A 22037-nucleotide genomic window follows, 5' to 3' on the forward strand; every position below is an offset into this window, starting at 1 on the left:
TTTAATCTATTTGATTTGCCAAAACCTGATAAGCATACTTACCCATCATCAGTCAAGGAAGACACATGTCTTTGTATGTATAATGATGGTGTGATTTCACATTTACGAATTGCACCCTGGGATAAGCTGGAGAAAATTGCACTGAAAATGGTGAGAGGGGGGACTGGAAATTTTATAGGAGAAATAGAGCAGAATGTAGTACTTCATCTATTATAATTGTATCAGTTTTCAAAGAGAATTTTTTTATGGCTTGGCTTTATTTTATTCTTGAACTGTAGGTGGTTACAAAGTGTGAAAAGGTATTGGCAACGTGCTGAGAACATGATAGAAGAAAACTCTACCAACTTTGAAAAGAATTCTACGAGAAAACTTAAAGTGAAATCTAAAGTAAAAGAACCAAAAAAAACATACCGTGTTAGACTAGGTGTGTATCAGAATGTTTTATAATAATAATAAGTAAATTGTAGTGTCCTTCCTGTAAACACTTTAATCGCTCTGTGTGAACTTAAGAATATGTATAGTTTTTAAATAAAGTCAAATCAAAATACTTGCTTTTTAAAACCAACAATGTATCATGACATTTTTGTCTCTTTGCAGTCCTGTATGGAGAAAGATACAATGATTTGGAAAAGTATGTGTGTTCTTCAACGGGTGGTGATTTTCTCTTTGAACATTATCACCCATGTGCTGCATTAACAGTCAATCATGTAAGCATAGCATTGGTGTAAAAAGTGTTTATCAACGGTTACATTAAGTAATATGGATTTCATCAAAATGATTATTTTCTTTTGTTTAAACTCCTTCCAGATTGAAAACTATGGTATTCCTGCAGATCTTTCTCTGTCTCCAAAAGAGAGTGTTCAGCTGTATGACACAATGGTAGAAGTCTGGAAGGAGTGGCCAAGGGCACAGGTGGGTATACAGATATGTGCACAGAATATATAAAAAGTAAATAGATAGTGAAGTAATTCAGTGTTTTATGTTGTTGCTTTCAAGGAGCTAGATCCTGAGGAGTTTGTCTCTTTCAAGAATAAAGTAGTAATAAAAAAGATGGATGTGAGGAAATATGAACAGGAACTGAAGAAAGAGCTAAGCAAATGGATTGAACTTGGCCAAAGACAGAAGGTAACAGTTGTTAGAGGGGTGTGTTTTTAAGACTCTGTACAGCTGTAATGTAATGATTATACAGTAATATAACTAGACAATTATAGGAGCCTCTCCTCCCTAATTATTATCTATGAGTATTAGCTGCTGCTGTGCTGAAAGATAAGCACTAATATTTGTGGCATTTCAGTAAGCATTTTCAAGGTTGTTTTCACAAGCTTCTCTGGAAATCAGACTTCTAGTACTGCCGCGAGATTCTGATTTCTGATTCTTTGAGTGTACCTCCTACAATTAGTGACAATACTGTACCACAATTCTGCTTCTTTAGCCTACTTCTTTTTCTTTTACTGATCATTTGAAACCTTCCATGTAACCAAGGACAGAAGGTATGTTCCTATGTAAAAGACAGAAATTTAAGTAATGGACTTTAAATTGGAAGATCAAGTCTTTAACTAGAGGCCATATATTCCTATATCATAAATAGGTATATGAGGAGGTGGTGAATAAAAAACAAGGATACAATATAGAATATTTGGGGAAAAAAATCCCAAGGTTCTTGAAATGTGACGCTTGAATGTGAAAATATATCATAATTGGTATGTTAGTAGTGCTGTATTATTTCCACTGTGAAGGTAGACATGAATGCTACAGTGATTTGCATTTTGAATTCTTACTGAAGTCATTGTGTTCTGCAGACCTTTTAAGTCTGTAGACTATGCGAAGCCATTGTAGTTCTGCATGACTTAAGAAATCTGAGCAGATAGAAGCTGTTACAGGAAACTTTGCCTTCAGCTGGAAGTTGCTGCCATTAAAATCTCCTCAATAATATTTTGGTCAGGTATGTGAGCTTCTGGATCACTTTAAGCCCCAACCGATGGATTGCTCAGATCAGGAAAAATGGATGCAATTTGCATGCTTTGTTGAAAAATTGCATGAGATGGATAAATTGCCTGCCATAATTTTTATGTAAGTATTTATATTCCATGTGTTATGTGTGTGTTGACTAGATTCAGAAAAATGGTATTAGAGATAAATGGAATTTGCCAAGCCATATCAATATTTATGTCCTTTTCTTATCTTTGTTCTAAAGTTTGTGAAGTAAAGGCTTACAAGCTCTATCAATCTGTGTATCTTTATGGGACTGAAGGTTTAGCTGAAGTAAAACTAGGAGTGATCGATTATTGTGTGGAAAGGTTAGAATCCATGCATGATACCTGAGGAAAATTATAATCTGAATCACATTAAAATAAGAGTTGGATTCTCTGTTGCTTTGCCCCAGTGTAATAAGTAAAAAATATGCTGTTTAATTAGAAGTGCAAACAGTGTATGTTGGGGGCAGATTTGCTAGGGAAAAGGGCAGAATGAGGTCCTATGAATATGTCATTTAACATGGTTTTAGTACAAAGCCTCTCACAACATTATTTTATATCCAGTAAAATGCATGAGTGAAACTTCTGCATGTATCTGAGATGTATTTTCACAAAACATGAAACATGCATAACCTACTGATAATACCATTATTGTCAGCGATATTGCTAATATTAATAAAGTGGGCATATTACCTCGATGCTTGTCCTAATAATGAAAAGAAAATACTTACCATTAAACAGTTGTCCAGTGCATATTCTTATTGTAATAACATGTAGGAACAATCACATACATGTGTTACATAAATATCAGTTTTCTCATCTCAGTATGAAGCCTTTCCTTTCCTTTGAATGCTTTGAATAATTAGGGGGAGAATGTTTTTTAGCATTTCAGTTCTTATGTGTTTTGCTTTTTTTTTTTTTTTTTTTTTTTAAAAAAAAAGGCATTTCTGAAAGAACTCTAGAAAGAAAGAAGCAAAAAAGTGAATATACAGGTCAATGGTGCATCTCAAATGACTCTAATTGCTAATAAATTCTCTCTTTTTATATTTCGAGTGGCAGTCTAGTTGCAAATAAATGCTATGGCTGATTTCCAGCAGTCTGGTTCTAAATCAATGCTATGGCTGATTTCCAGCTGAAGCCAAGAGATTTCAAAAGCAGTCTTAAATATTTTTAATTCCTTCACGAGTGATTTTAGAGCTGCAGTATTAACTGCATTGTCCTTTTGAGGCACTTAATAGGATGTTCCAAAGTGCTTCTCCTCAGGAGAGACAGATCACTAAGTTACTCTCATCTACCCTGGAATGATGAGTCATTATAAATTTCTGGTGACAAATGGCTCTTACAAGGGGCTGTGTGTAGAGTATGTGTTCTCTTTGTAATAGACAACTGATAAATGATCATGCTGGGAAAAGAACACATCATAGACCGGTGAACATGGATGCATCATGTAGATATGAAGTTGGGGTGTGAGCCTGAGAAATCTATTATCTTATGTTTTAAGGCATAGGTGTACTGTGATTGCACTTCATAGACCTCCCCAGTGTTGTAGTCAGACAAGGAACAAGCATCAGAAGGAATTTCAAAAAAATAAAAATAAAAAATTCTAGTTACATGTCCAAATCCTGAGAATTTGTGATGGAGATGAAGGGGATGAGGAGCCCTCACAAGAAGTAGATACTGACATGGAGTAACAGATTGGTGCTGGCAAGCTTTCTTTCCTTAAGCTTTTATTGATGTGTGAGGTTGGAAAGCTGTCACCCATTGTGGTATTTTGTCAACGTGGAATTAGTAAAGACTCCTGAGAGAGTAGGTATCAGAGCTGTAGAAACCAAGTTGCTATTGCAGCTATTGGTGGTAGGGAAAACAGTACCTTTTCTTTTCCTAAAGCCACCAGGGAAAGAAGTATGCTGGCACCATATTTGTACTTAAATGGCTGAATAAACTCTGTGATAGAGAGAAGTTTAAATCACCCAGTGTGGGCTTCAGAGAGATGAGAAGTAAATGGAAAATGATTGCAATTGAGCTGTGTTACCTGTGAAGAAGTGAAAAGCTTGAATTAAGAAGTTACCTTTGAGTCTTAAGACCCGTGTTTGGCCTTCACGAGAATAAAGTCCTTCCATTTGCTCCTGTTCTTGATGACTGCCAGATCTGAATGACTTGTAAGCATTCTAATGGACGAGGATGCAACTTCATGCCAGGTGTTGCCAACCCTTGTATGGTGACAGCTAACAGTCTCTTCCCACTACAATAAGAATTTAATTTTTTTTTCTGACTGAGAAGCTGGAAGAGTCCAAGCTAAGCTAACATTCCAGTATTGACAAAGCTATGAGAAAGAACAGCTGTGTAGAATAACAAGAGAAACAGTCATTCCTTTTCAACAGGCTAGTTGAGAAGGATTAAATGATTTAAGTTACAGTCTATTTTATATGTATGTTCATGTGCCAACTTAGGGCAAGGTAGGACTGTTTTCTGTAGATAATTAACTGGCAGAACCATTTTGCATGTTACCACTCAGTTTTGAAGTAATTGTAGCTTGAAAGTGAACACAGCCAATGACTTTGGGATGAAATAGCAATGATGCACTTCTAATTATTATAATTTACTGCAGTCAAGTAATAAGGCTGAGCATTATTGTAGCAGCATTATATACGCGTACAAATAAAAATTTATCTTAGCATTCACCTAACTGATCTATATCACATATTATTTACTTCAAGATTTGGCTTAGATTCAGTGGAGCGTGCAGCCACTAATGTATTCATTCATTTGATGGAAAAACAAAAAAATGAACAAGACCCTAAAGCCAAGAGGGAAATAGAGGACATAAAGGACAAACTAAGAAAAGTGGATAAATCACTAACGAAATGCAAGACAAAGTAAGTATTGTAACTGTGTATTGTGAAAAAGCTTATATAGAGCAGTCTTGTGGTAAGTTATTTCTTGGGCATGTACCTTACAGCAGCATCCAGTTGTAATACAGTAGTTCTGGTTGTTCTGCATGCTCCAGCAACCCACAGAGTAGGAGCAGCTGCATGGTGGGTAGCAATCAGCAATACCTTGTGCATAGTTAGGCAGCAGAGAGATACCAGCGTGGCTGACACTGTGTAAAGTGCTAGCACTACAGAATGAGGATCAGAGAGAAATTTGAGTATGTGAGATTGGTCAGCTTGGAATAATCCAGTAATGAGGTGATATTGAGGTATTTGTTTCCCCCTTAGCCTTGAACTTTCTCGATTTTTGTGATCATAGGGTGTAGATTTTTAAAGGCATTTAGGAATTAATATGGATATAGTTACTAGGTTTGTCAGGAACACAAAGCACCATTGTTTTGTCCTCCTAATTGTGGCAAATTGCAGTGCATTCCTCAAGCATAATATCGTGAAGGAATGAACTTGGCTGACTTTAATGGTACTAAGTGAGAACTTGAAAATCCAGTAAGAATTTGTACACATATGTGTACATTGAAATAGCATGAAAATCTGCTTCTAAATATTTTCTCTTCCTTTTCTTCAAATCCTTCACTAAATCCTTAAAGTCAATGTCATTATTGGTAGTAAGTGGATCACATTTCTCTTCTGTGTTGATTTTTTTCTGCTGTGCAATACTGTTAGCTTACTAGTTTGCTGAACAGTGGTATTAATGGTTGCTGCCCTCATCTTCCTTCAGTTTTCCTTGTCACCACAATTACTCAATTGTACTTCATCCAGAATTATTTATTTTGCATGCAAGCCAAGATAAAATTAAGCTGTTAGCATTATGAGTAAATCTGTTTCAACAGATCTATCTACACGTTTGAGCCTACAATTTAAAAGGGAATGCATCTGCAACTTTTAGAACCCAAAGAATATATTGAAATAGAGAACTATATGCTAATTACAGAACTAATATTTTTTATTCTATATTTTATACAGTGATACCAAAAAGTTGAAAACCAGTAAAGCGGAAAGCATAATACAGCTCTGGACTATGAAAAATGAGTTAGAGAAAAGACTTAAAAAGCTTAGTGTGACGCCTTCTGCGTGTACTTACGCTGATCCTAAAGCAGTAGATGAAGATGTAAGTAACTCACTAGTACTTCCAACATGTTTTTGGTTTTGTATGTCTAAAATGCTTGAATTTGTGCAAAATTTCATAAGACATCAATATGCGATGCGTTTGTATTCACTGACTTCGTGAAGCATTCGATTCCAGATCTCAGTCTTAAATAACCTTGTTTTTAAGATGTACAGAGAACTTTCATTCTGACAAATAAAAAGATACAGACTTGTTCTTGTGGGATATACATGACAACTAATTCATTTCCATGAAATAGTAGCAGTGCGGTTCTGTTACTTGTTGATTCAGGTTTCAGACTCATATTTTCTGAATCGTTAACATAGGCTATATGTCACCTCTCTGTGTGGAAGGTCTATCTAGACCTTTCTGAACTGTTTATATCATATGAAAATAACAAATAAATTATTTTAGGCCCTAAAAGTTCTAGTCTCCACAAAGCAAAATCGTCCATGTTCTTAAGCATGTTTACACACGCTAAGGAAGGAAAAGCTCAGAAAAGCACTGAAAGTCTGCAGGTGTCTATCACTAATATTAATGTATACAACCAATATTAATTATATACAAAAATATAATGTCATCAATATTTGTATACAAAATAATTAAGGAATAATTTATGAAGGAGATTTATATGATGTAGTTTCCATCAATAGTGGGTGAATGGGCCTTGATCTAAAGTTCCTGAGAAAAGACTCTGGTTCACAAAGCTGTCTCTCCATGACTTTTGTTTAAATAAAAAAAAAAATAAAAATGTAATTGTGATACATACTTTTTATTTCAGAGATTTTTTTTTTTTGAAGTGTCTTGGTAATGCTTTGTGCTTATTGTTACATCTCTAGAAGGAGAGGTAAATGTTGCATATTGGGAGCAAATGCGAAAATTCTCATGATTCCTATCCTGGGAACCTGGGATCCCAATGGCATTTTTAGACTTCTGTCAGCCAGCATCAAAAGAGTATTGCTTTCCCACAGGTGCACATGGGTAAAAACAGTGAAGAAATATTTGGATTTTTGGAACAGATGGCATTTAGGTACAGGGTGAAGTTCAGAAAACACTGAAGAAGCTTAATTTAGTTCTATTTCTGAATTTGGGAAAGGGAAGCTCATAACTATGTGAAATGGAACCAAGGGGGGATGACAAACAAGAGCAAAAGAATATAATCTTTGCATAGCTACTTTGGAATTTGTTCAGAAGTAGTGGCATGGTGTATGTGGTCATAAAACCATATGTTGAGTTGAAAAACTAAGGACATGAAGATTTGCCATGTCTGGTTGCAACTAGCAGCATGGTTTGAAGATTGGGACTGTGTAATGGCATTTGTTGCAATAGTGAAAAAAAGTGATAGTGTATAAAAATATACCGAAGTGCCTGAATTTCTGGCCATAATGAAGCTACTGATGGTTTACATCTAGTTATGTACTTTGAGCTTCAAGTTTACTAAGATCTTAAACAGGTATGTTTCTTTGTAGCACTTGGAACTTTTATTCTCTTTTCACTGGCAATACTTGGTTGTGGTTAATACTTTTATTTGTATTTGTACTTATTTGTATTTTATTTGTATTTGTACTTATTCTTTTTATTTGTAGACTTTGAGGAAGATTTTTTATCGACTTAGGTTTGAAAGAAAGGGTTATCTTCAGCAAATGCTGGCACGGAGGGGCATTGGATATCATCATGGATCTATGTCCATAAAGCAGAGACAAGCAGTGGAGATGCTTTTCAGACTGGGATATATCAAGGTTGATAAATCAGGATCAGTTCTTCTTTTTTTTTTTCTTTTATTTTCTCTATACATGTAATTAAAAATGTCTAGTGTACCTTTTATTAGTGGTAGAATATATTGGATTGACTTTATCAAGCTCATTCTTGAAATGTTGACATAACAGTTTCCAAATTAATAAAATGAACTAAGTGAATTGATAGCTGTAGAACTTAATTTCTAACTAAGAGTTACTGTCCTTCAGATTAGCAGCTGAACAGTTAAAAGATGTTGACCTAAAACAACCAGAAGTGTTTTAGTGAATTGAACTATATAGAACCATGATACTTTGCACTCTTTTGATGGAATGTTATTTCTATTTGTTCTTCAAAAAATGTGGTATAAACTTCCAAGATATTAAAGCTTATAACTGTTTATATGTGTATATAATTTACACTTAATCTACATTTAAACAGTGAAATTAATGTATTTTCATAGCTCTTTTAAATTAATCAGATTAAACTTTAGTTATATGAAAAATAATAGTAAAATTTCTGTTGATATAAGATAGATTTGTTTTTTTAAAATCTGGTATTACCATTTCTCATACAAATAAACATGTTCGATACTTTATAGGTCGTCACAGCTACTTCAACACTTGCTCTAGGAATCAACATGCCGTGTAAATCTGTTGTCTTTGCCGACGATTCTGTCTATTTGGATGCACTGAGCTACAGACAGGTATGGAAATAGAACAGTTGCAGTTTCTATTACGAGTAGAAAGTAGATGGTATCACAAAAATTCAGAAAAAAATGTCATTTACATATACTTCTGGATATGTTCAGAGATTTATCTGTTTACTCTGGTGACAATAATAATTTTAGCTAGCGTGATTTTACTAATGTTTCAGAACTGACAACACATGAACAATGTGCATAGTCAAAAGACCTGTTTCAGCATTGAAAGTATTGCAATTGCTCACTGAGTTAGTGGCACTTGGTTTTCAGTTATGAGAGTCATTAGAGAGAAGTTCTTTGTTCTAGACATTTTTTGCACAAGTGAAAAATATGCTGTAAGAAAATTCAGTGGGGATGTAGCAAAGAGGAGAAAGATTGCTGACTAGATTAATTAGGACCTTTGAGTTAATTCTGTTGTGGAATGCCATGCAGTACTGTGTGCAAACGCAGTAACACAGAACGCCTCAAGTCATGTGACAGTTTACTGGGTAGGCTGAGAAACGTTACTCTTCATTAGCCTGTTTCCTGCTTTTCTGCTTCTTTTCAAACCTGCATTTTAATAAAGTACTGCAAGTTTGCCTCTGGCTCAGGACTGTGTCAGCCAGATGCTGCTAATAGCGTCACCTGGCAGGTAGCTCTCAAAGTCAGAGAGCAAGTGGATTTGTGCAGCAAACAGACCTATGTGCATCTCCCTTCTACTGTACATAAATGATATGACTGCAGCTTTGTCACATTGTCTGGTACAAGGGGAAAGTACCAGTACAGGTCTGGCACAATGGACGTGATGAAGAAGGGATGATCCAAGCGAGGACATGTACCTTTAGGTAACTTCCCTGTGCTCTTACTCGCATTCTCTCCTCTGCATTCATGCTGAAGCTCCCTCTGCCCTAGAAATAATACAAAGCTAAATGTAACTTGAAAATGAAGCTGATATATAGGTTTTAAATAAGGTATAAATTACCTTGAAGAAATATTAAACAGATGTGTGAGACCGTAAGTATCCTTTCCAATGTTTAGGTCCTGTAACAAATACATAAGTTCATGAAAATAAGGTAAAAGGAAAACAAACAAACAAAAAACTTTAAACCAGCTATATCAGCTAAATACGGTACATTTTTTCATACATTACTTGAATAATTTTGCATAAATACCTTATTAAGATTGTGTAGATGGTAGCAGTATATACAACTTAGGTGTATTTTATCAAAAATTTTAATAATGTTGTTATTTAAATAATAACATGAAGATTTTATTCTTAGATGTCAGGACGTGCTGGAAGACGGGGACATGATATGATTGGAAATGTGTTCTTCTATGATATACCACTGCCCAAAATTGAAAGACTTATCAAATCAAACGTACCTCAACTGAAAGGCCAGTTCCCTCTGACTATTACCTTAATACTGAGACTCATGCTGTTGGCTGCGAAGGCTGATGACAAAGCAGATGCCAGTGCAAAGGTTTAATATTTTTTTTGTAGTATAATTTAATTAATTCTTACTTGGTTTAATTGAACAATATCTCCTTAACATGAGTTATGCATTTCAAAACTAAGCAATCTGTCTCCAAATGAAATCTCATATGCTTCTATACAGTATCTAGTACCTGTAACATCTTCTCTGATGTATTGCCCTGTCCGTTTTCATGCATTTATTCTTTGCAATAAAAATTATTATCCAACAGAATGCTACTATCAGGAAGGTATTTTTACTCTGACTGTTGTATACAATTTTTGCATTAACTTGGAGAATCACAAAATCTTAAAACTTAAATTTATTTAAAATTTCAGCTTTATTTGAGGAAAAGATGTGAACATATCTTTCTGTAGAGAAGAGGGAGCTATGAATTCCTTTCTCAACTGAAACAAAGTGAAAATGCCACATATTACTTGCTTGTTGAAATCAGCACACAATCCATCAGCATGAAATCCATCATCTCTGGAATCAAAAATTTTTATTCTTGCCACTTAATGTAGTGACTTAAGTAAATTAAGTAAACAGTCCATGATTATGATTACAAACTTCTCAGGGATCTCCTCTTGTAATTATTCAGAAACTTACATCCAGCTGATCTGTTTCTCTAGATCCATTCCAGCATATAGACATTTTTAAGGACTCAAGGAATTCAGACATAAACGCGGTCAACTTTTTAAGATAATAAAGTAAATTGGTAAACTGTGTTAAATATTTAAAATGATATTAAAGTGTAAGGAATCATTTAATGGTTAGTTTAATGATGCAAATTTAATGGTTTTAATTTAATGATGCAAACTTTTATTTAAATCCTTTTCCTATAGAATTTCATGTAATAAGTATATGAATAAGTATATGAATTTTATGTAATCATCTTTACAAACCTCAGCATAAGTTTAGAAAATTAACATATACTTGACAGACAGAGAATGTACATTTTCACAAGCACTTCCAAGAATTAGGCTTTCAATTTAAATAAATAAATAACAAAAATCCAACAGTACCTCCAACCTGACATTTTTAGCCTGAAAAGTGATTGATCAAATAAAGCATAAAAGCTGATTTTTGAATTTGTTTGTTTGTTCCAATACAGACATTCCCTTGCGTTTCTAATCTTTTTTTTTTTTTTTGTTTGTTTGTTTCATCAGGCATTGTCAGTGTTGAAGCACTCACTGATGACTTTCAAAAATGAAAGACATGCTGAAATATTAAAAATTTATTTTATGTTTTCCTTGCAGTTTCTAATCAAAGAGGTATGTTTTTAACTCATTCAGAATGTTTGTCTGTAAATACAGGTTTGCTTATGCGCAGATTCTGAAAACATGTTAAGAACTCCTGTTTGTGTTAGTGCTCTTTCATTTAAGAACCATGTATTTTGTATTACATAGATATAGGCTATTTCTGCTGGAAACAACAAAACAGATTAAATTAAGGTTCTTTAAGTCCAGGGTTAATTCTGAGTTTATGCGATAAACTGGGAAAGTCTCATGGTATGGTTTATATGATCGCACATTGATCAGGAGAATAAGAGTTGTGCATTTATATTGCTTATACAGATATTTGAAATATACACAGATGTGAAATGTTAGAGGTTTAAAATATAATACGAATAACATAATTTCCAAAATGCTGGGAGGAAATTATACCTCTAACAAAAATTTAGGAAATAGCTCCTAGGGAAAATCGAAAATTTATTTTGTATCTCTCCATTGTAATAATTCCAATTTAACGGATACCATTTTGGATTTTTTTTTTTTTTTTTTTTTTTGGTGCGTAACATCCTTTTTAGCTTATAGGCCAGGCCTACAGACAGGAAGAAGCATAAATAATGTGATTACATTTATGAATCATCTGAGTCCAGTTTTCCCAGCATTGCTTCCAGTTAGGAGCCCAGTGATTCTGCTCTGCCTCTGATGAGCGTCCCCTATGTGTGAAACCTGAACAATCCCATTGAAGAGAAACCCCATCTTCAAGTCAGTTTAAGGGTGAGATTAGTGATAATTCCAAAAAGTTACAGTTAGTTTAAGAACTGGTCAAAACAGGCCGATGTACCTTATATGCTGTCTCTAATATCTTTCTTAAGGAAGAGCATTAAAAAAAGCAACTATAGAGAGTGATGGTTATCTTGGTACTCCCTACTTTCTTCCAGGGTGTGATGCAGAGTGTTCTCTGCCAGGACAGGTGTCATGGATGTCATGGAATTTATAGCCTTTGATAGAGTTTTATTCGCTGAGTTTGTGTGCTTTTATCCCATTGAACAGTTGGATTTTCTTTTTTTGAATGAAAGTTGTATCAAATCTTTCTTTGGTAACTGTATGCATTGTGATTTGCAACATGGTCTAAATGGGCACTAAAGCTATGAAGTCAGTAATTATGCTTTGCACCAGGAGATGAAGATTTCCCATGGAAATTCTCAAATAGTTGGTGTCTTCTTTTTTCAGTATTGACAAAGTTTTGGCTTTCATGGGGAACTGAGTAGGTACCTATGCATTGGGTTGAAGGACTATTCCTTTGAGTTGCCACTATTTTATATTTTTGTCAAATGCAAGCTCATCTTTCACAACTAAGCTTATTTTGCTTTTCAATTAAATAGGGCTACTTGGATCAAGAAGGTAACCCCGTAGGATTTGCTGGACTTGTGACTCACTTACACTATCATGAACCTTCAAATTTTGTCTTAGTGAGTTTTCTTGTGAAAGGTTTATTCCACAAATTGTGCCAGCCAATTAAAGGTAAATAATATGCCATGCATCCTAAGTCTGTGGCAGCCTCTGTAACCCCAATGGTTCTAAAATTCTCTGCTAGCCTTCATCCCCATTTCGCTGGTCTGTGCCTATACACACTCTTCAAGTGCTTGTGTTTTGTCTGAGAAAACCAACACGCACATGGCAATACTAATACCATGAACCTAAATGTACTGTTTATGAAAAATTATGAGATAAAAAGAATGCTGTAAATAGAAAAGTCCATTTGATCTGGAAAAACTAATAATTATGACTGCAGAGCAAGATTTGAATGCCATGTGGTAAATAAGATGGATGACCACTCTGAATATCAACAAGTTAACAAAAGTACTACTACTACTGTCATATTACATGAGTAAAATCCATTTTGTGCAGATAAGCTGAAGTACGTAAACAAATGCAAAACTATGTTGGATAGTGTTGTTATAATCTCTCCTGACAATAGCAGCTGGAAGTTATTTTAAGCAAAATGCTTTTGGTAAACTTTCATATTTAACCTATGTGCCTACTGTTTTGACAGGCTCAAATGACTTTTCAGATGATGTCCTGGAAAAGCTAGTGCTTATTCTAGCAAATCTGTTTGGGCAGAAGTATCTTCCGGCCCGCTCAATGACATTGAGACACAAATTTTACCAATCCAAGGTAGATAAATGATTGGTCTTTATTGTAGCTTATGTTGTGTACCACCTCAATGAATATGTTTCAATTTGTTGGCTAGTGTGTTTTCACTGCGGATGTCTGGTAGGTGAGCAGCTAGCTATACTTTCTGGATTAGGGCAAAGGTGCCTTGATACAACCATAGAAGTAGCAATTGTGTGTCACGTTAAATGAAAAGTACTGAATTATTCAAGAATTATTTAAAGATGTTGTGTTACTGTCATATTTCAAAATCTAAAGTTATGGACAACACACTGTCTCTTTATACAATACAACCCAACTATATTTTTTGCCATATGGGAATTTACTTTATTCTCCTCACTGTAATATAATTTTGTCTTTTTCTAAGGAGCTGTAGCTTTTTCTGCCAGGTACCAAAGACTCGTAAGGACACCAACATGCTCTCTGCAGTGCATGGCACCGTAGGCTTAGGGCTATCATATTCCAACAGCAGGATAGTATTGCTAAGATGAGCATTAATATTAGCTGTGCACTAAGTTAACCCACCATTGGTATGGGCAGAAAGTGAATCACTTGTAACATATTCTTATTGTCTCTTTCATGCAAACCCTTAAAGCTTTGTTAGACACAGCTGTGAAGAACAAAGGAATTTTTTTTCCATCTGAAGATGCTTTTTTGTCCAGTTTCCAGGAAGCATTTGAAGAAAAAATATCACAAATTTCTGAAAAGTGGCCAGTCACATAAGAGGGATTACTGCACTACTGTGGCTAATGGCAGCAAAATACCAGGGTCTGTCATGTTGGCAGGGAACCTTTTCAACACTGAGATATGCAAAACGAGAGCTGGGAAAGGCAACACTCCAAAAGTCCCCTTTTAGTTAACTAATCATTAAATAATAAAGCTGAGTTCTCTGCAATTCTAGGAGTTTTATACTTTCTCCATGTCTTTTCTGCATGAAATTGATGTTTGTATTTCTTTAAGATCCATGAATCAGAATTCAGTCAAACAGACTGACAAATTGGGTTAAATTTGGAGCTGTAGTCCTCTGTCAACTACTGCTCTGTCTGTGTACTAATACCTTATGTATGCACCCCTGTAGAACTTACACTTCTGGAGAAATTACCCAAATTAAACAATAAACGGCATGTTATTTCAGGTCTTCCTAGAAGATCTGCCAGAAGACTTTGCAGATGCTGTAAATGAGTACAACACCAAAGTTGCGGAAAATTTTGCTCATTTTCTTCTGACAACTGCCAAACTGGCAGATAAGGAACAAGAATACAGACTTCCACTGTCAAAGACAGGTAGGAAGTTCGGGGGGGGGGGGGGGGGGGGAGGTAGCATAGTCGTCATTTATGAAATTGAGTATATTAGGAAAGGTGTTTTTTTGGTAAAGGAGAAAAAGTGAATTCAGATATGTTAATAAAGAGATAAAGTTTCTATTTTACTTTTGTTTTACAAATGTTGTATACAATATAGAAGTTGTGTACAGGAAAAGGATCACTTTAGTTGGTATTTTTTTATGAATTTATAGTGGAAATAAGGGGAATAATTTTTAAAGAATTTGAAGTTTTTTTTTTTTTTATTAAAAGCCTTTTTAAATATAATTATGAAGACATTTGTAGATGCCTGTGATATGTGAATTGCTTTCAGTCTTAAAAAGGTTAGATTTTCAGTATCTGAACAGCCCTAAGACTGAATTAACAGTTAAAGAACATTGTACCATGTGTTAAATCAATTAAATTACTTATGCCAATAGATGCTGTCCAGCGACCAGAGCAGTATGAGAAGATATTAGTATAAAATTACCAAGTGACATGAATTTTAACTGGGAGAAAAATATGTAACTATTACGTATAGTTACTTCCTGGACAGAAGATGTAAAAGCAATGCAATATACCACTATTGCCTACATCCTCTAAAAACAACACAACTTCAAACATATTTTTTCAGTAAGGAAGCATTTAGAATATATCAGATAACTCTATTTATTCCTCATTTTTTCCTACCTTGGTACAGTTATTTATTTAGTGCGCAAAAAATAAAAAAAAGCAGTTATCTTACAAGCTACCACATAAACAAGGTAAATCCAAAACAAGACAGAGTACTATATAGAAGATTGAATACTACGTAGCTTGGTGGTAAATAACATTTTCCATTTTTGTGCTTTGTTCTTCAATAGACAGCACTAGTAAGTGCTGCATGATGGTATCATGTAAGCAACACTATAGCAAAACCTTGCTTTTTCATTTTCGATTTAAGATTGCTTATTTTAACAATAGGGAGACCCCACACCTTGATACATTATCTGAACAAAAAGGAAATTAAAAGCTGTAAATCACAGAATGATGGTGTTCCAAATCAAGAGGAAAGCATAAGTACATGGACTGCCTTGCATTTTCAGGAGACAAATTCTTTTATATATGTTCGTATTACAAGTGCTAATTTTATCCAGGATGTGAACCATAGAAATTGAATTTCCTCCTCTAATTTAATGGTAAAGTTTCTTATTAAAATGAAAGATATAACATTCAGGCTGGGTTGTATTCTCCTCATTTTTTAAAACTGTTTTGAAAGAAACAAATACATTGCATTAGATTCACAGAAAAAGTAATGCAAGATCAAAGAAATGGTGGTATAGACATATGGACTTGCACCAACTTTGGGGTGAGGCTGTGAAAAAACATGTAAAATTGCTGTGATTTTCTATGAATCACAGAGTGTAGCTACAGCATACTTACCATTACACAAAACAGAACTTGTTGCAGTGTAAGGATTAAAAGTATTGCTAACAACTTCGAAAGAAAGAAAAAGTTTTTACTTAGGAAAACAAACAAACAAAACCACCTAGAACTACATTAAAAACAAACAAAAACAAAACAACACAAAAAAATCAAAACAAAACAACAAAAAAAACCAGTCAGATCTTCTGCTATCGATTGCTATTATAGGCAGGCCACAAGCCATCTGAAATGCCATGCTGTTGTAAACACAAATTTGTACGGAGTTGCATAAAGCAGAGTTCTTGTTAAGCCCGAATGTGGCCTCAGTTGAGTACACATTCTTTAGATCACCATGCTTCATGGAAAATATTGGCTGGTAATCCAGAAGATAGCAGCTAAATCTATTATGGGTCTCTATTAAGACCTCTGAATACAAGTTGAAAAAACTGTTCTTCAATGCAGGATATAAAGTAAGTCTTCTGATACTAGCATTCCATTGTTTTTGGCACAGCTGTATGGTGTTAGCTATTTTGCCTATGGATGAGTTGAGGAGAACAGTTTAAGTCACAAAGATGTTTAGATTTCATTACACTCACCACTAGTAAGCTTTTTCCTGCATATTATGATCAGTCACTTAAAAGCTCTTAACAGAAGAAAGAAATCTGTCATGAAGGATTTAAGTTTAGATTAGCTGTATTTCCTATCGTCTAACCACACTGAAAATCTCTTCTAAAATTCATTGCGGGAAGGCATCATGTGTCTGTATTATAGCTTATGTTATATTTCAATCTTCCCATCTAGATTTTACAACTAAAAAATGGCATGGCTCTGAACTAGCATCTTATTTGATGGACAACACCAAACGCATATCTGCTATCTCACCCTTTGCGTGTTTATCTGGAATGGTTGACGATGATCTATTTCATGCAGAGAATGTTAATAAAGTAAGTTACTTTTAATGAGGGGTAGAAATTTATTACAGTCTAATAAAAATAGTTACTACAATCTTCTTGCCTCTGTCTGACATGTAGGAAATATATATATTTCCAGTATACTCAAGTGTTTCTCTTTAGGAGAAACAAATGGAAAAGTCTCAAAAAAAGAGTGAGCAGCACCAAATTGTCATAGTGCAAAACATGGAATAGGTAGCTGTAGAAAAAAAATCCATAAATAGTTTGCTTTCTTGCAAGAGTCTGATTCCTTTTGGCTCTCAGGTAAATTGCTCTAAAATTATTTGAATTATTGATTTGAAGCTACTTAGCTTCACAGATTGCTTTTCTTCACCTTTTTTTTTTTTTTTTTTTTTTTTTTTTAAAGTCAATCACACAGTAGTCTCAGGGATCCTACTAAAGGTATGCATTATTGCATTGATAATTTCCACCTTTACTAGGAGTTCAGTGATTGTTATCTAACATGAATTAGGTAAGCTGTAATAGAAGTTGGTATGTTTACTGTTAGCTTGCATTTTGCTGTTACCTTCTACATGGGTTTTGTAGCATTAGGGCATTACCACATAATGAATAATTAGGAAAAAAAATAGAAAAATCAAGTTATCGAAACTGGGAAGTGTGCTATGCATAAGCTTGATACATTCAAAGTATCAGCAGGAGGGTGTGAATACATGACCTGTACATACGGCAAAGTCTTTGTCTAAAACTCATGAGTAAACAAGTGGCCTAGTTAAATTATATTTATTTTTTATTTTTTGTATTTTTATATTTTTATTATTTATTGTAATTACGAGCATCCTAGAGCAGCAAAAGCCACTTCAGCAAATTATCTTGTGTCTACAGCCTACCTCTACTTGTGCAGAGTTTTTGAGTGGCCCAGTATTAGAAGTATGGAACTTGTCAGCTGTGTGGCTGAAGCTGCAAGTTTTAACACAACAGATGCAGCAACAAAAACACAATAGTTACTCAGCACTTTTTTTTTCCTTTTTCTGTTTAGGCAGTGCTACGTTCCCTTGGAATTAATGTCAAAAACTGCCCTATGCTTCACTTGAAGAAGTATGATAATCAAGGACGACGCCTGCCACTCAATGCATATGCACTGGACTTTTATAAGCATGGTTCCTTGACTGCCTTGACAACTGATAACTGGTACGGACTACCAGCTTTAGTGAAGCTACATAGTAGTGTTGTTTTCCATATGGTACATGATGGTACATGAACATATCTTTTTGTCTTTAAAGCTTTCTCCTTCCAGAATGTAGGGACTGAATTAACCATATGGTCCCATATGGTCCCAGCCAGCATGGGTTTGTGAAGGGTAGGTCCTGCCTAACTAACCTGATTTCCTTTTATGATAAGATCACCCATATGGTGGACCAAGGGAAACCAGCTGATGTGATTTTTTTGGACTTCAGCAAGGCTTTTGACACGGTTTCCCATAGGATCCTACTGGACAAAATGTCCACCATACAGCTAAATAAAAACATCATACGATGGGTGAGCAGTTGGCTAACGGGCAGGGCCCAAAGGGTTATGGTAAATGGGGCTGCGCCAGGCTGGCGGGTGGTCACCAGTGGGGTCCCTCAAGGCTCCATTTTTGGGCCGGTACTTTTCAATATTTTTATAAACGATCTGGATGTAGGAATAGAAGGTATTTTGAGCAAGTTTGCTGATGACACCAAACTTGGAGGAGTTGTGGACTCGAATGAGGGTGGAAAGGCCTTGCAGAGGGATCTGGATAGGTTGGAGAGCTGGGCGATCGCCAACCGCATGAAGTTCAATAAGAGCAACTGCCGGGTCCTGCACCTGGGACGGGGAAACCCTGGCTGCACGTACAGACTGGGTGATGAGACGCTGGAGAGCAGCCTAGAAGAGAGGGATCTGGGGGTCGTGGTAGACAGCAAGTTGAATATGAGCCGGCAGTGTGCCCTGGCAGCCAGGAGGGCCAACCGTGTCCTGGGGTGCATCAAGCACGGCATCGCTAGTAGGTCGAGGGAGGTGATTGTCCCACTCTACTCTGTGCTGGTGCAGCCCCACCTCGAGTACTGTGTGCAGTTCTGGGCACCACAGTATAAAAAGGACATGAAACTGTTGGAGAGTGTCCAGAGGAGGGCTACGAAGATGGTGAAAGGCCTGGAGGGGAAGACGTACGAGGAACGGCTGAGGGCACTGGGCCTGTTCAGCCTGGAGAAGAGGAGGCTGAGGGGAGACCTCATCGCAGTCTACAACTTCCTCGTAAGGGGGTGTCGAGAGGCAGGAGACCTTTTCTCCATTAACACCAGCGACAGGACCCGCGGGAACGAGGTTAAGCTGAGGCAGGGGAAGTTTAGGCTTGACATCAGGAGGGGGTTCTTCACAGAGAGAGTGGTTGCACACTGGAACAGGCTCCCCAGGGAAGTGGTCACTGCACCGAGCCTGTCTGAATTTAAGAAGAGATTGGACTGTGCACTTAGTCACATGGTCTGAACTTTTGGGTAGACCTGTGCGGTGTCAAGAGTTGGACTTGATGATCCTTAAGGGTCCCTTCCAACTCAGGATATTCTATGATTCTATATGTTAAGTATTATTAAAATGGAATGTCATAATGAGTACAAAACATATACTGCATTAACGTCCTGTGGCAATGGCTATAAAGCATTAGCTGGATTTTCAAAACAGTACTGTAAATGTGAAGTCTTGACTTTAATGACAGATCATTCTGAGATTGTGCCGAAGTTTGACCAAACTACTTCTTGTTGCTTACTGCTTCAAAAATATAAACTCAAAAAAAAAAAAAGTGGTAACAATGACAACACATCTCATTTGGAAGGTGCATCTCTTTGCATTATATTGTCCAATAATTTTATCTCTTCTCTTTATAAAACTTTTAGCTTGGCCTTAATCAAGCAATTCACAAGAGTTTTATTCCCAAAAGATCAGTCACAAGCTCACTCTCCCCACTACTCTATCAACTATCTTTGTTTTACCTTCATCCTCAGCACTTTTATACATGAATAACAAAATACCATCTCTTTCTGCTCCCTGAGGTAGATGGGACAATTTTATATCTGCTTTTTTGTAAGCTCTTCAAAGAAAAATCTGGTGTAAACAGTTAGAACATACATTCCATGAACTGTTCACAGAATCACAGAATTGTAAGGGTTAGAAGGGACCTCAAGAGATAATCGTGTCCAACTCCTCTGCCAAAGCAGGTTTTCTAGAACAGGTAGTAGTTCCTAGTGAAATAGCAAAGTTTGGCATGAATGCTGCATTGTCAAGACACAAGGAAATATGCTCCTTATTTGTAATATAATACTGACTACAATTTTATGTCTTAAAAATTAGTGGTATTTTTAACGATTGGGAATTGAGATTTATTAAGCTGCAGCCCACTAATTACCCATTGTCTTTGCAAAGTACAGGATCTTAGCTATCTGTAGAAAACTACCCTCCTATGTCTCCTACTCCATTTAGCCAACAATTTCATCTGAAGCACAGCCTTACCGTTTAGCTTAGTTATTCAAAGAGCTAAAACATGTTAGCAGTATTAATGCATTTCTTTTCCAAATACAAATCATGAGTCATGTAATTTTAACATAATTACAGAAACATGTATCTCCATAGTATTATTAATTATATTCTAAGCTTTTAGTTATTCTACAGTAATCCCTAGTTGTATCAGAGTTTGAGGCCATAGAATATGCTCTTTGAATCCTTACATAGCCTACATGGCAAGCTTTAACAGTTAAACAGTACCATAACTATTTATTTATTTATTATTTTTTAGGTTAAACGAAGGAGAAGCTTACTACCTGCTCAAGGATTTTTTACTCGTCATTAAGTCTATAGGGTATGATCAACATCTGCTTTTTTAATATTCAATATATTTAAGAAATAAAATGAAATAATGCTTTTTTTTTTTAAATTATTTTTTTTAACAGAGTATCACTGAGTGAACTATGTGATGATCCAAATGATAACGTTCTACTGGCATTTCAAAAACTAGGAGAAAACTACGATAAAAAACTGGCTGCCGTCTAGTTCTTCTGGGTAATCTGGATAATCAAGAGTATGTTAACCGAAAAACAAGACACCACCACCAAAAACAAACAAACCCACAGACCTGAAAGCCAGCAGTACATCATACTCTTACCACACCTATGATTAACTGCCTTTTACATTAGGAAGTGACTGAGTTCTCAAATACGTTTCAAAATAAAACCTCAATAATATCCAGTTTTAGTAATACAAAGTTTACTATGCAAAATCTTGATATTTTAGCTGTTGTAAGACAAACTTATTGTTTTTAATAGACTGTGAAAGTAGATAATAGTATATTTTTCTATTTTAGATTTTTTTTTTTTCCAAGAAGTGATTTATGTTAAGACAACTCTCAAATATACTTAGTAAATATAATCAAAGATAATCTCAGGGACTAATTGCATATAGGACAACATTGGAAACTTTCAATGCATTACTTCAGCAATTAAATTGTTCTAAATATTTTTCCAAGGTTGCTGTTTTATTATGTAGCACCTTCCTGAACTTTTATGAAAGCTCTTAACTCATTCTGCAGTTTTAGCCTACAAAACTTGATGTGTAAAGAAGGTTTGTATAAAAATGAAGTTTGCTTAATAAAATTTTGCAACCATACATAGAATTGCCTCATTTTTCACCTGTTGTAGCCTTGAATTAGAAAGACCAAAGGCTACACCTTAGTGTAGTACTTGTCAAAATTCCTTGCAACACCGACTAAAATGTTTTCTATTTCCTTGTTTTTTCTTCTGAAAAAGTAATATTTTCATACATTGACAATTCTTCAGTCTAACCACACATTTGTCTACTTTTAGTCTAAATATATATACACTAACATAATGCTTAGATAACCTAGGAAAACTGGGCTTTGACAGCATCTCTCATTGCCAAACACAACTTTATGACAATCAAGAAAGTGGGGAAAGTTATTTTAGTAAGTAAAACATGCATTAAAGTCAATGCAGAATTCCCTTGCTTTGAATTAGCTCTGGTGCACATCAACTGATCACAGATGATTTTTTTTTTTGACTTGTGATCTCTGTGAACAGCATT

At 35.3% G+C, this 22037-nt stretch overlaps 1 protein-coding gene across 4 annotated transcripts in view; it reads left to right on the forward strand.

The window, feature by feature from the left end:
- The window catches only part of DDX60 (DExD/H-box helicase 60), a 47549-nt gene extending 25947 nt beyond the window's left edge, over positions 1 to 21602 (forward strand). For 3 of the 4 annotated variants that reach the window (XM_038178341.2, XM_038178340.2, XM_038178342.2), the window contains exons 21-38: positions 279 to 424; positions 598 to 707; positions 808 to 912; positions 997 to 1125; positions 1943 to 2070; positions 4691 to 4849; positions 5885 to 6029; positions 7613 to 7765; positions 8362 to 8466; positions 9723 to 9923; positions 11084 to 11188; positions 12529 to 12667; positions 13200 to 13321; positions 14454 to 14601; positions 16822 to 16964; positions 17968 to 18119; positions 20737 to 20799; positions 20891 to 21602. In XM_038178341.2, the coding sequence (XP_038034269.1) occupies positions 279 to 424; positions 598 to 707; positions 808 to 912; positions 997 to 1125; positions 1943 to 2070; positions 4691 to 4849; positions 5885 to 6029; positions 7613 to 7765; positions 8362 to 8466; positions 9723 to 9923; positions 11084 to 11188; positions 12529 to 12667; positions 13200 to 13321; positions 14454 to 14601; positions 16822 to 16964; positions 17968 to 18119; positions 20737 to 20799; positions 20891 to 20990 (2353 nt within the window). In that variant the 3' untranslated portion in view covers positions 20991 to 21602. Of the gene's footprint in view, positions 1 to 278; positions 425 to 597; positions 708 to 807; positions 913 to 996; positions 1126 to 1942; positions 2071 to 4690; positions 4850 to 5884; positions 6030 to 7612; positions 7766 to 8361; positions 8467 to 9722; positions 9924 to 11083; positions 11189 to 11724; positions 11921 to 12528; positions 12668 to 13199; positions 13322 to 14453; positions 14602 to 16821; positions 16965 to 17967; positions 18120 to 20736; positions 20800 to 20890 lie in introns of those variants that run through there. The other variant, XR_005265403.2, reaches the window with a different exon arrangement.
- Positions 21603 to 22037: the final 435 nt, after the last annotated feature.

Source organism: Anas platyrhynchos, chromosome 4 (assembly GCF_047663525.1).
Source record: "Anas platyrhynchos isolate ZD024472 breed Pekin duck chromosome 4, IASCAAS_PekinDuck_T2T, whole genome shotgun sequence".
NCBI classification, from domain to species: Eukaryota; Metazoa; Chordata; class Aves; order Anseriformes; family Anatidae; genus Anas; species Anas platyrhynchos.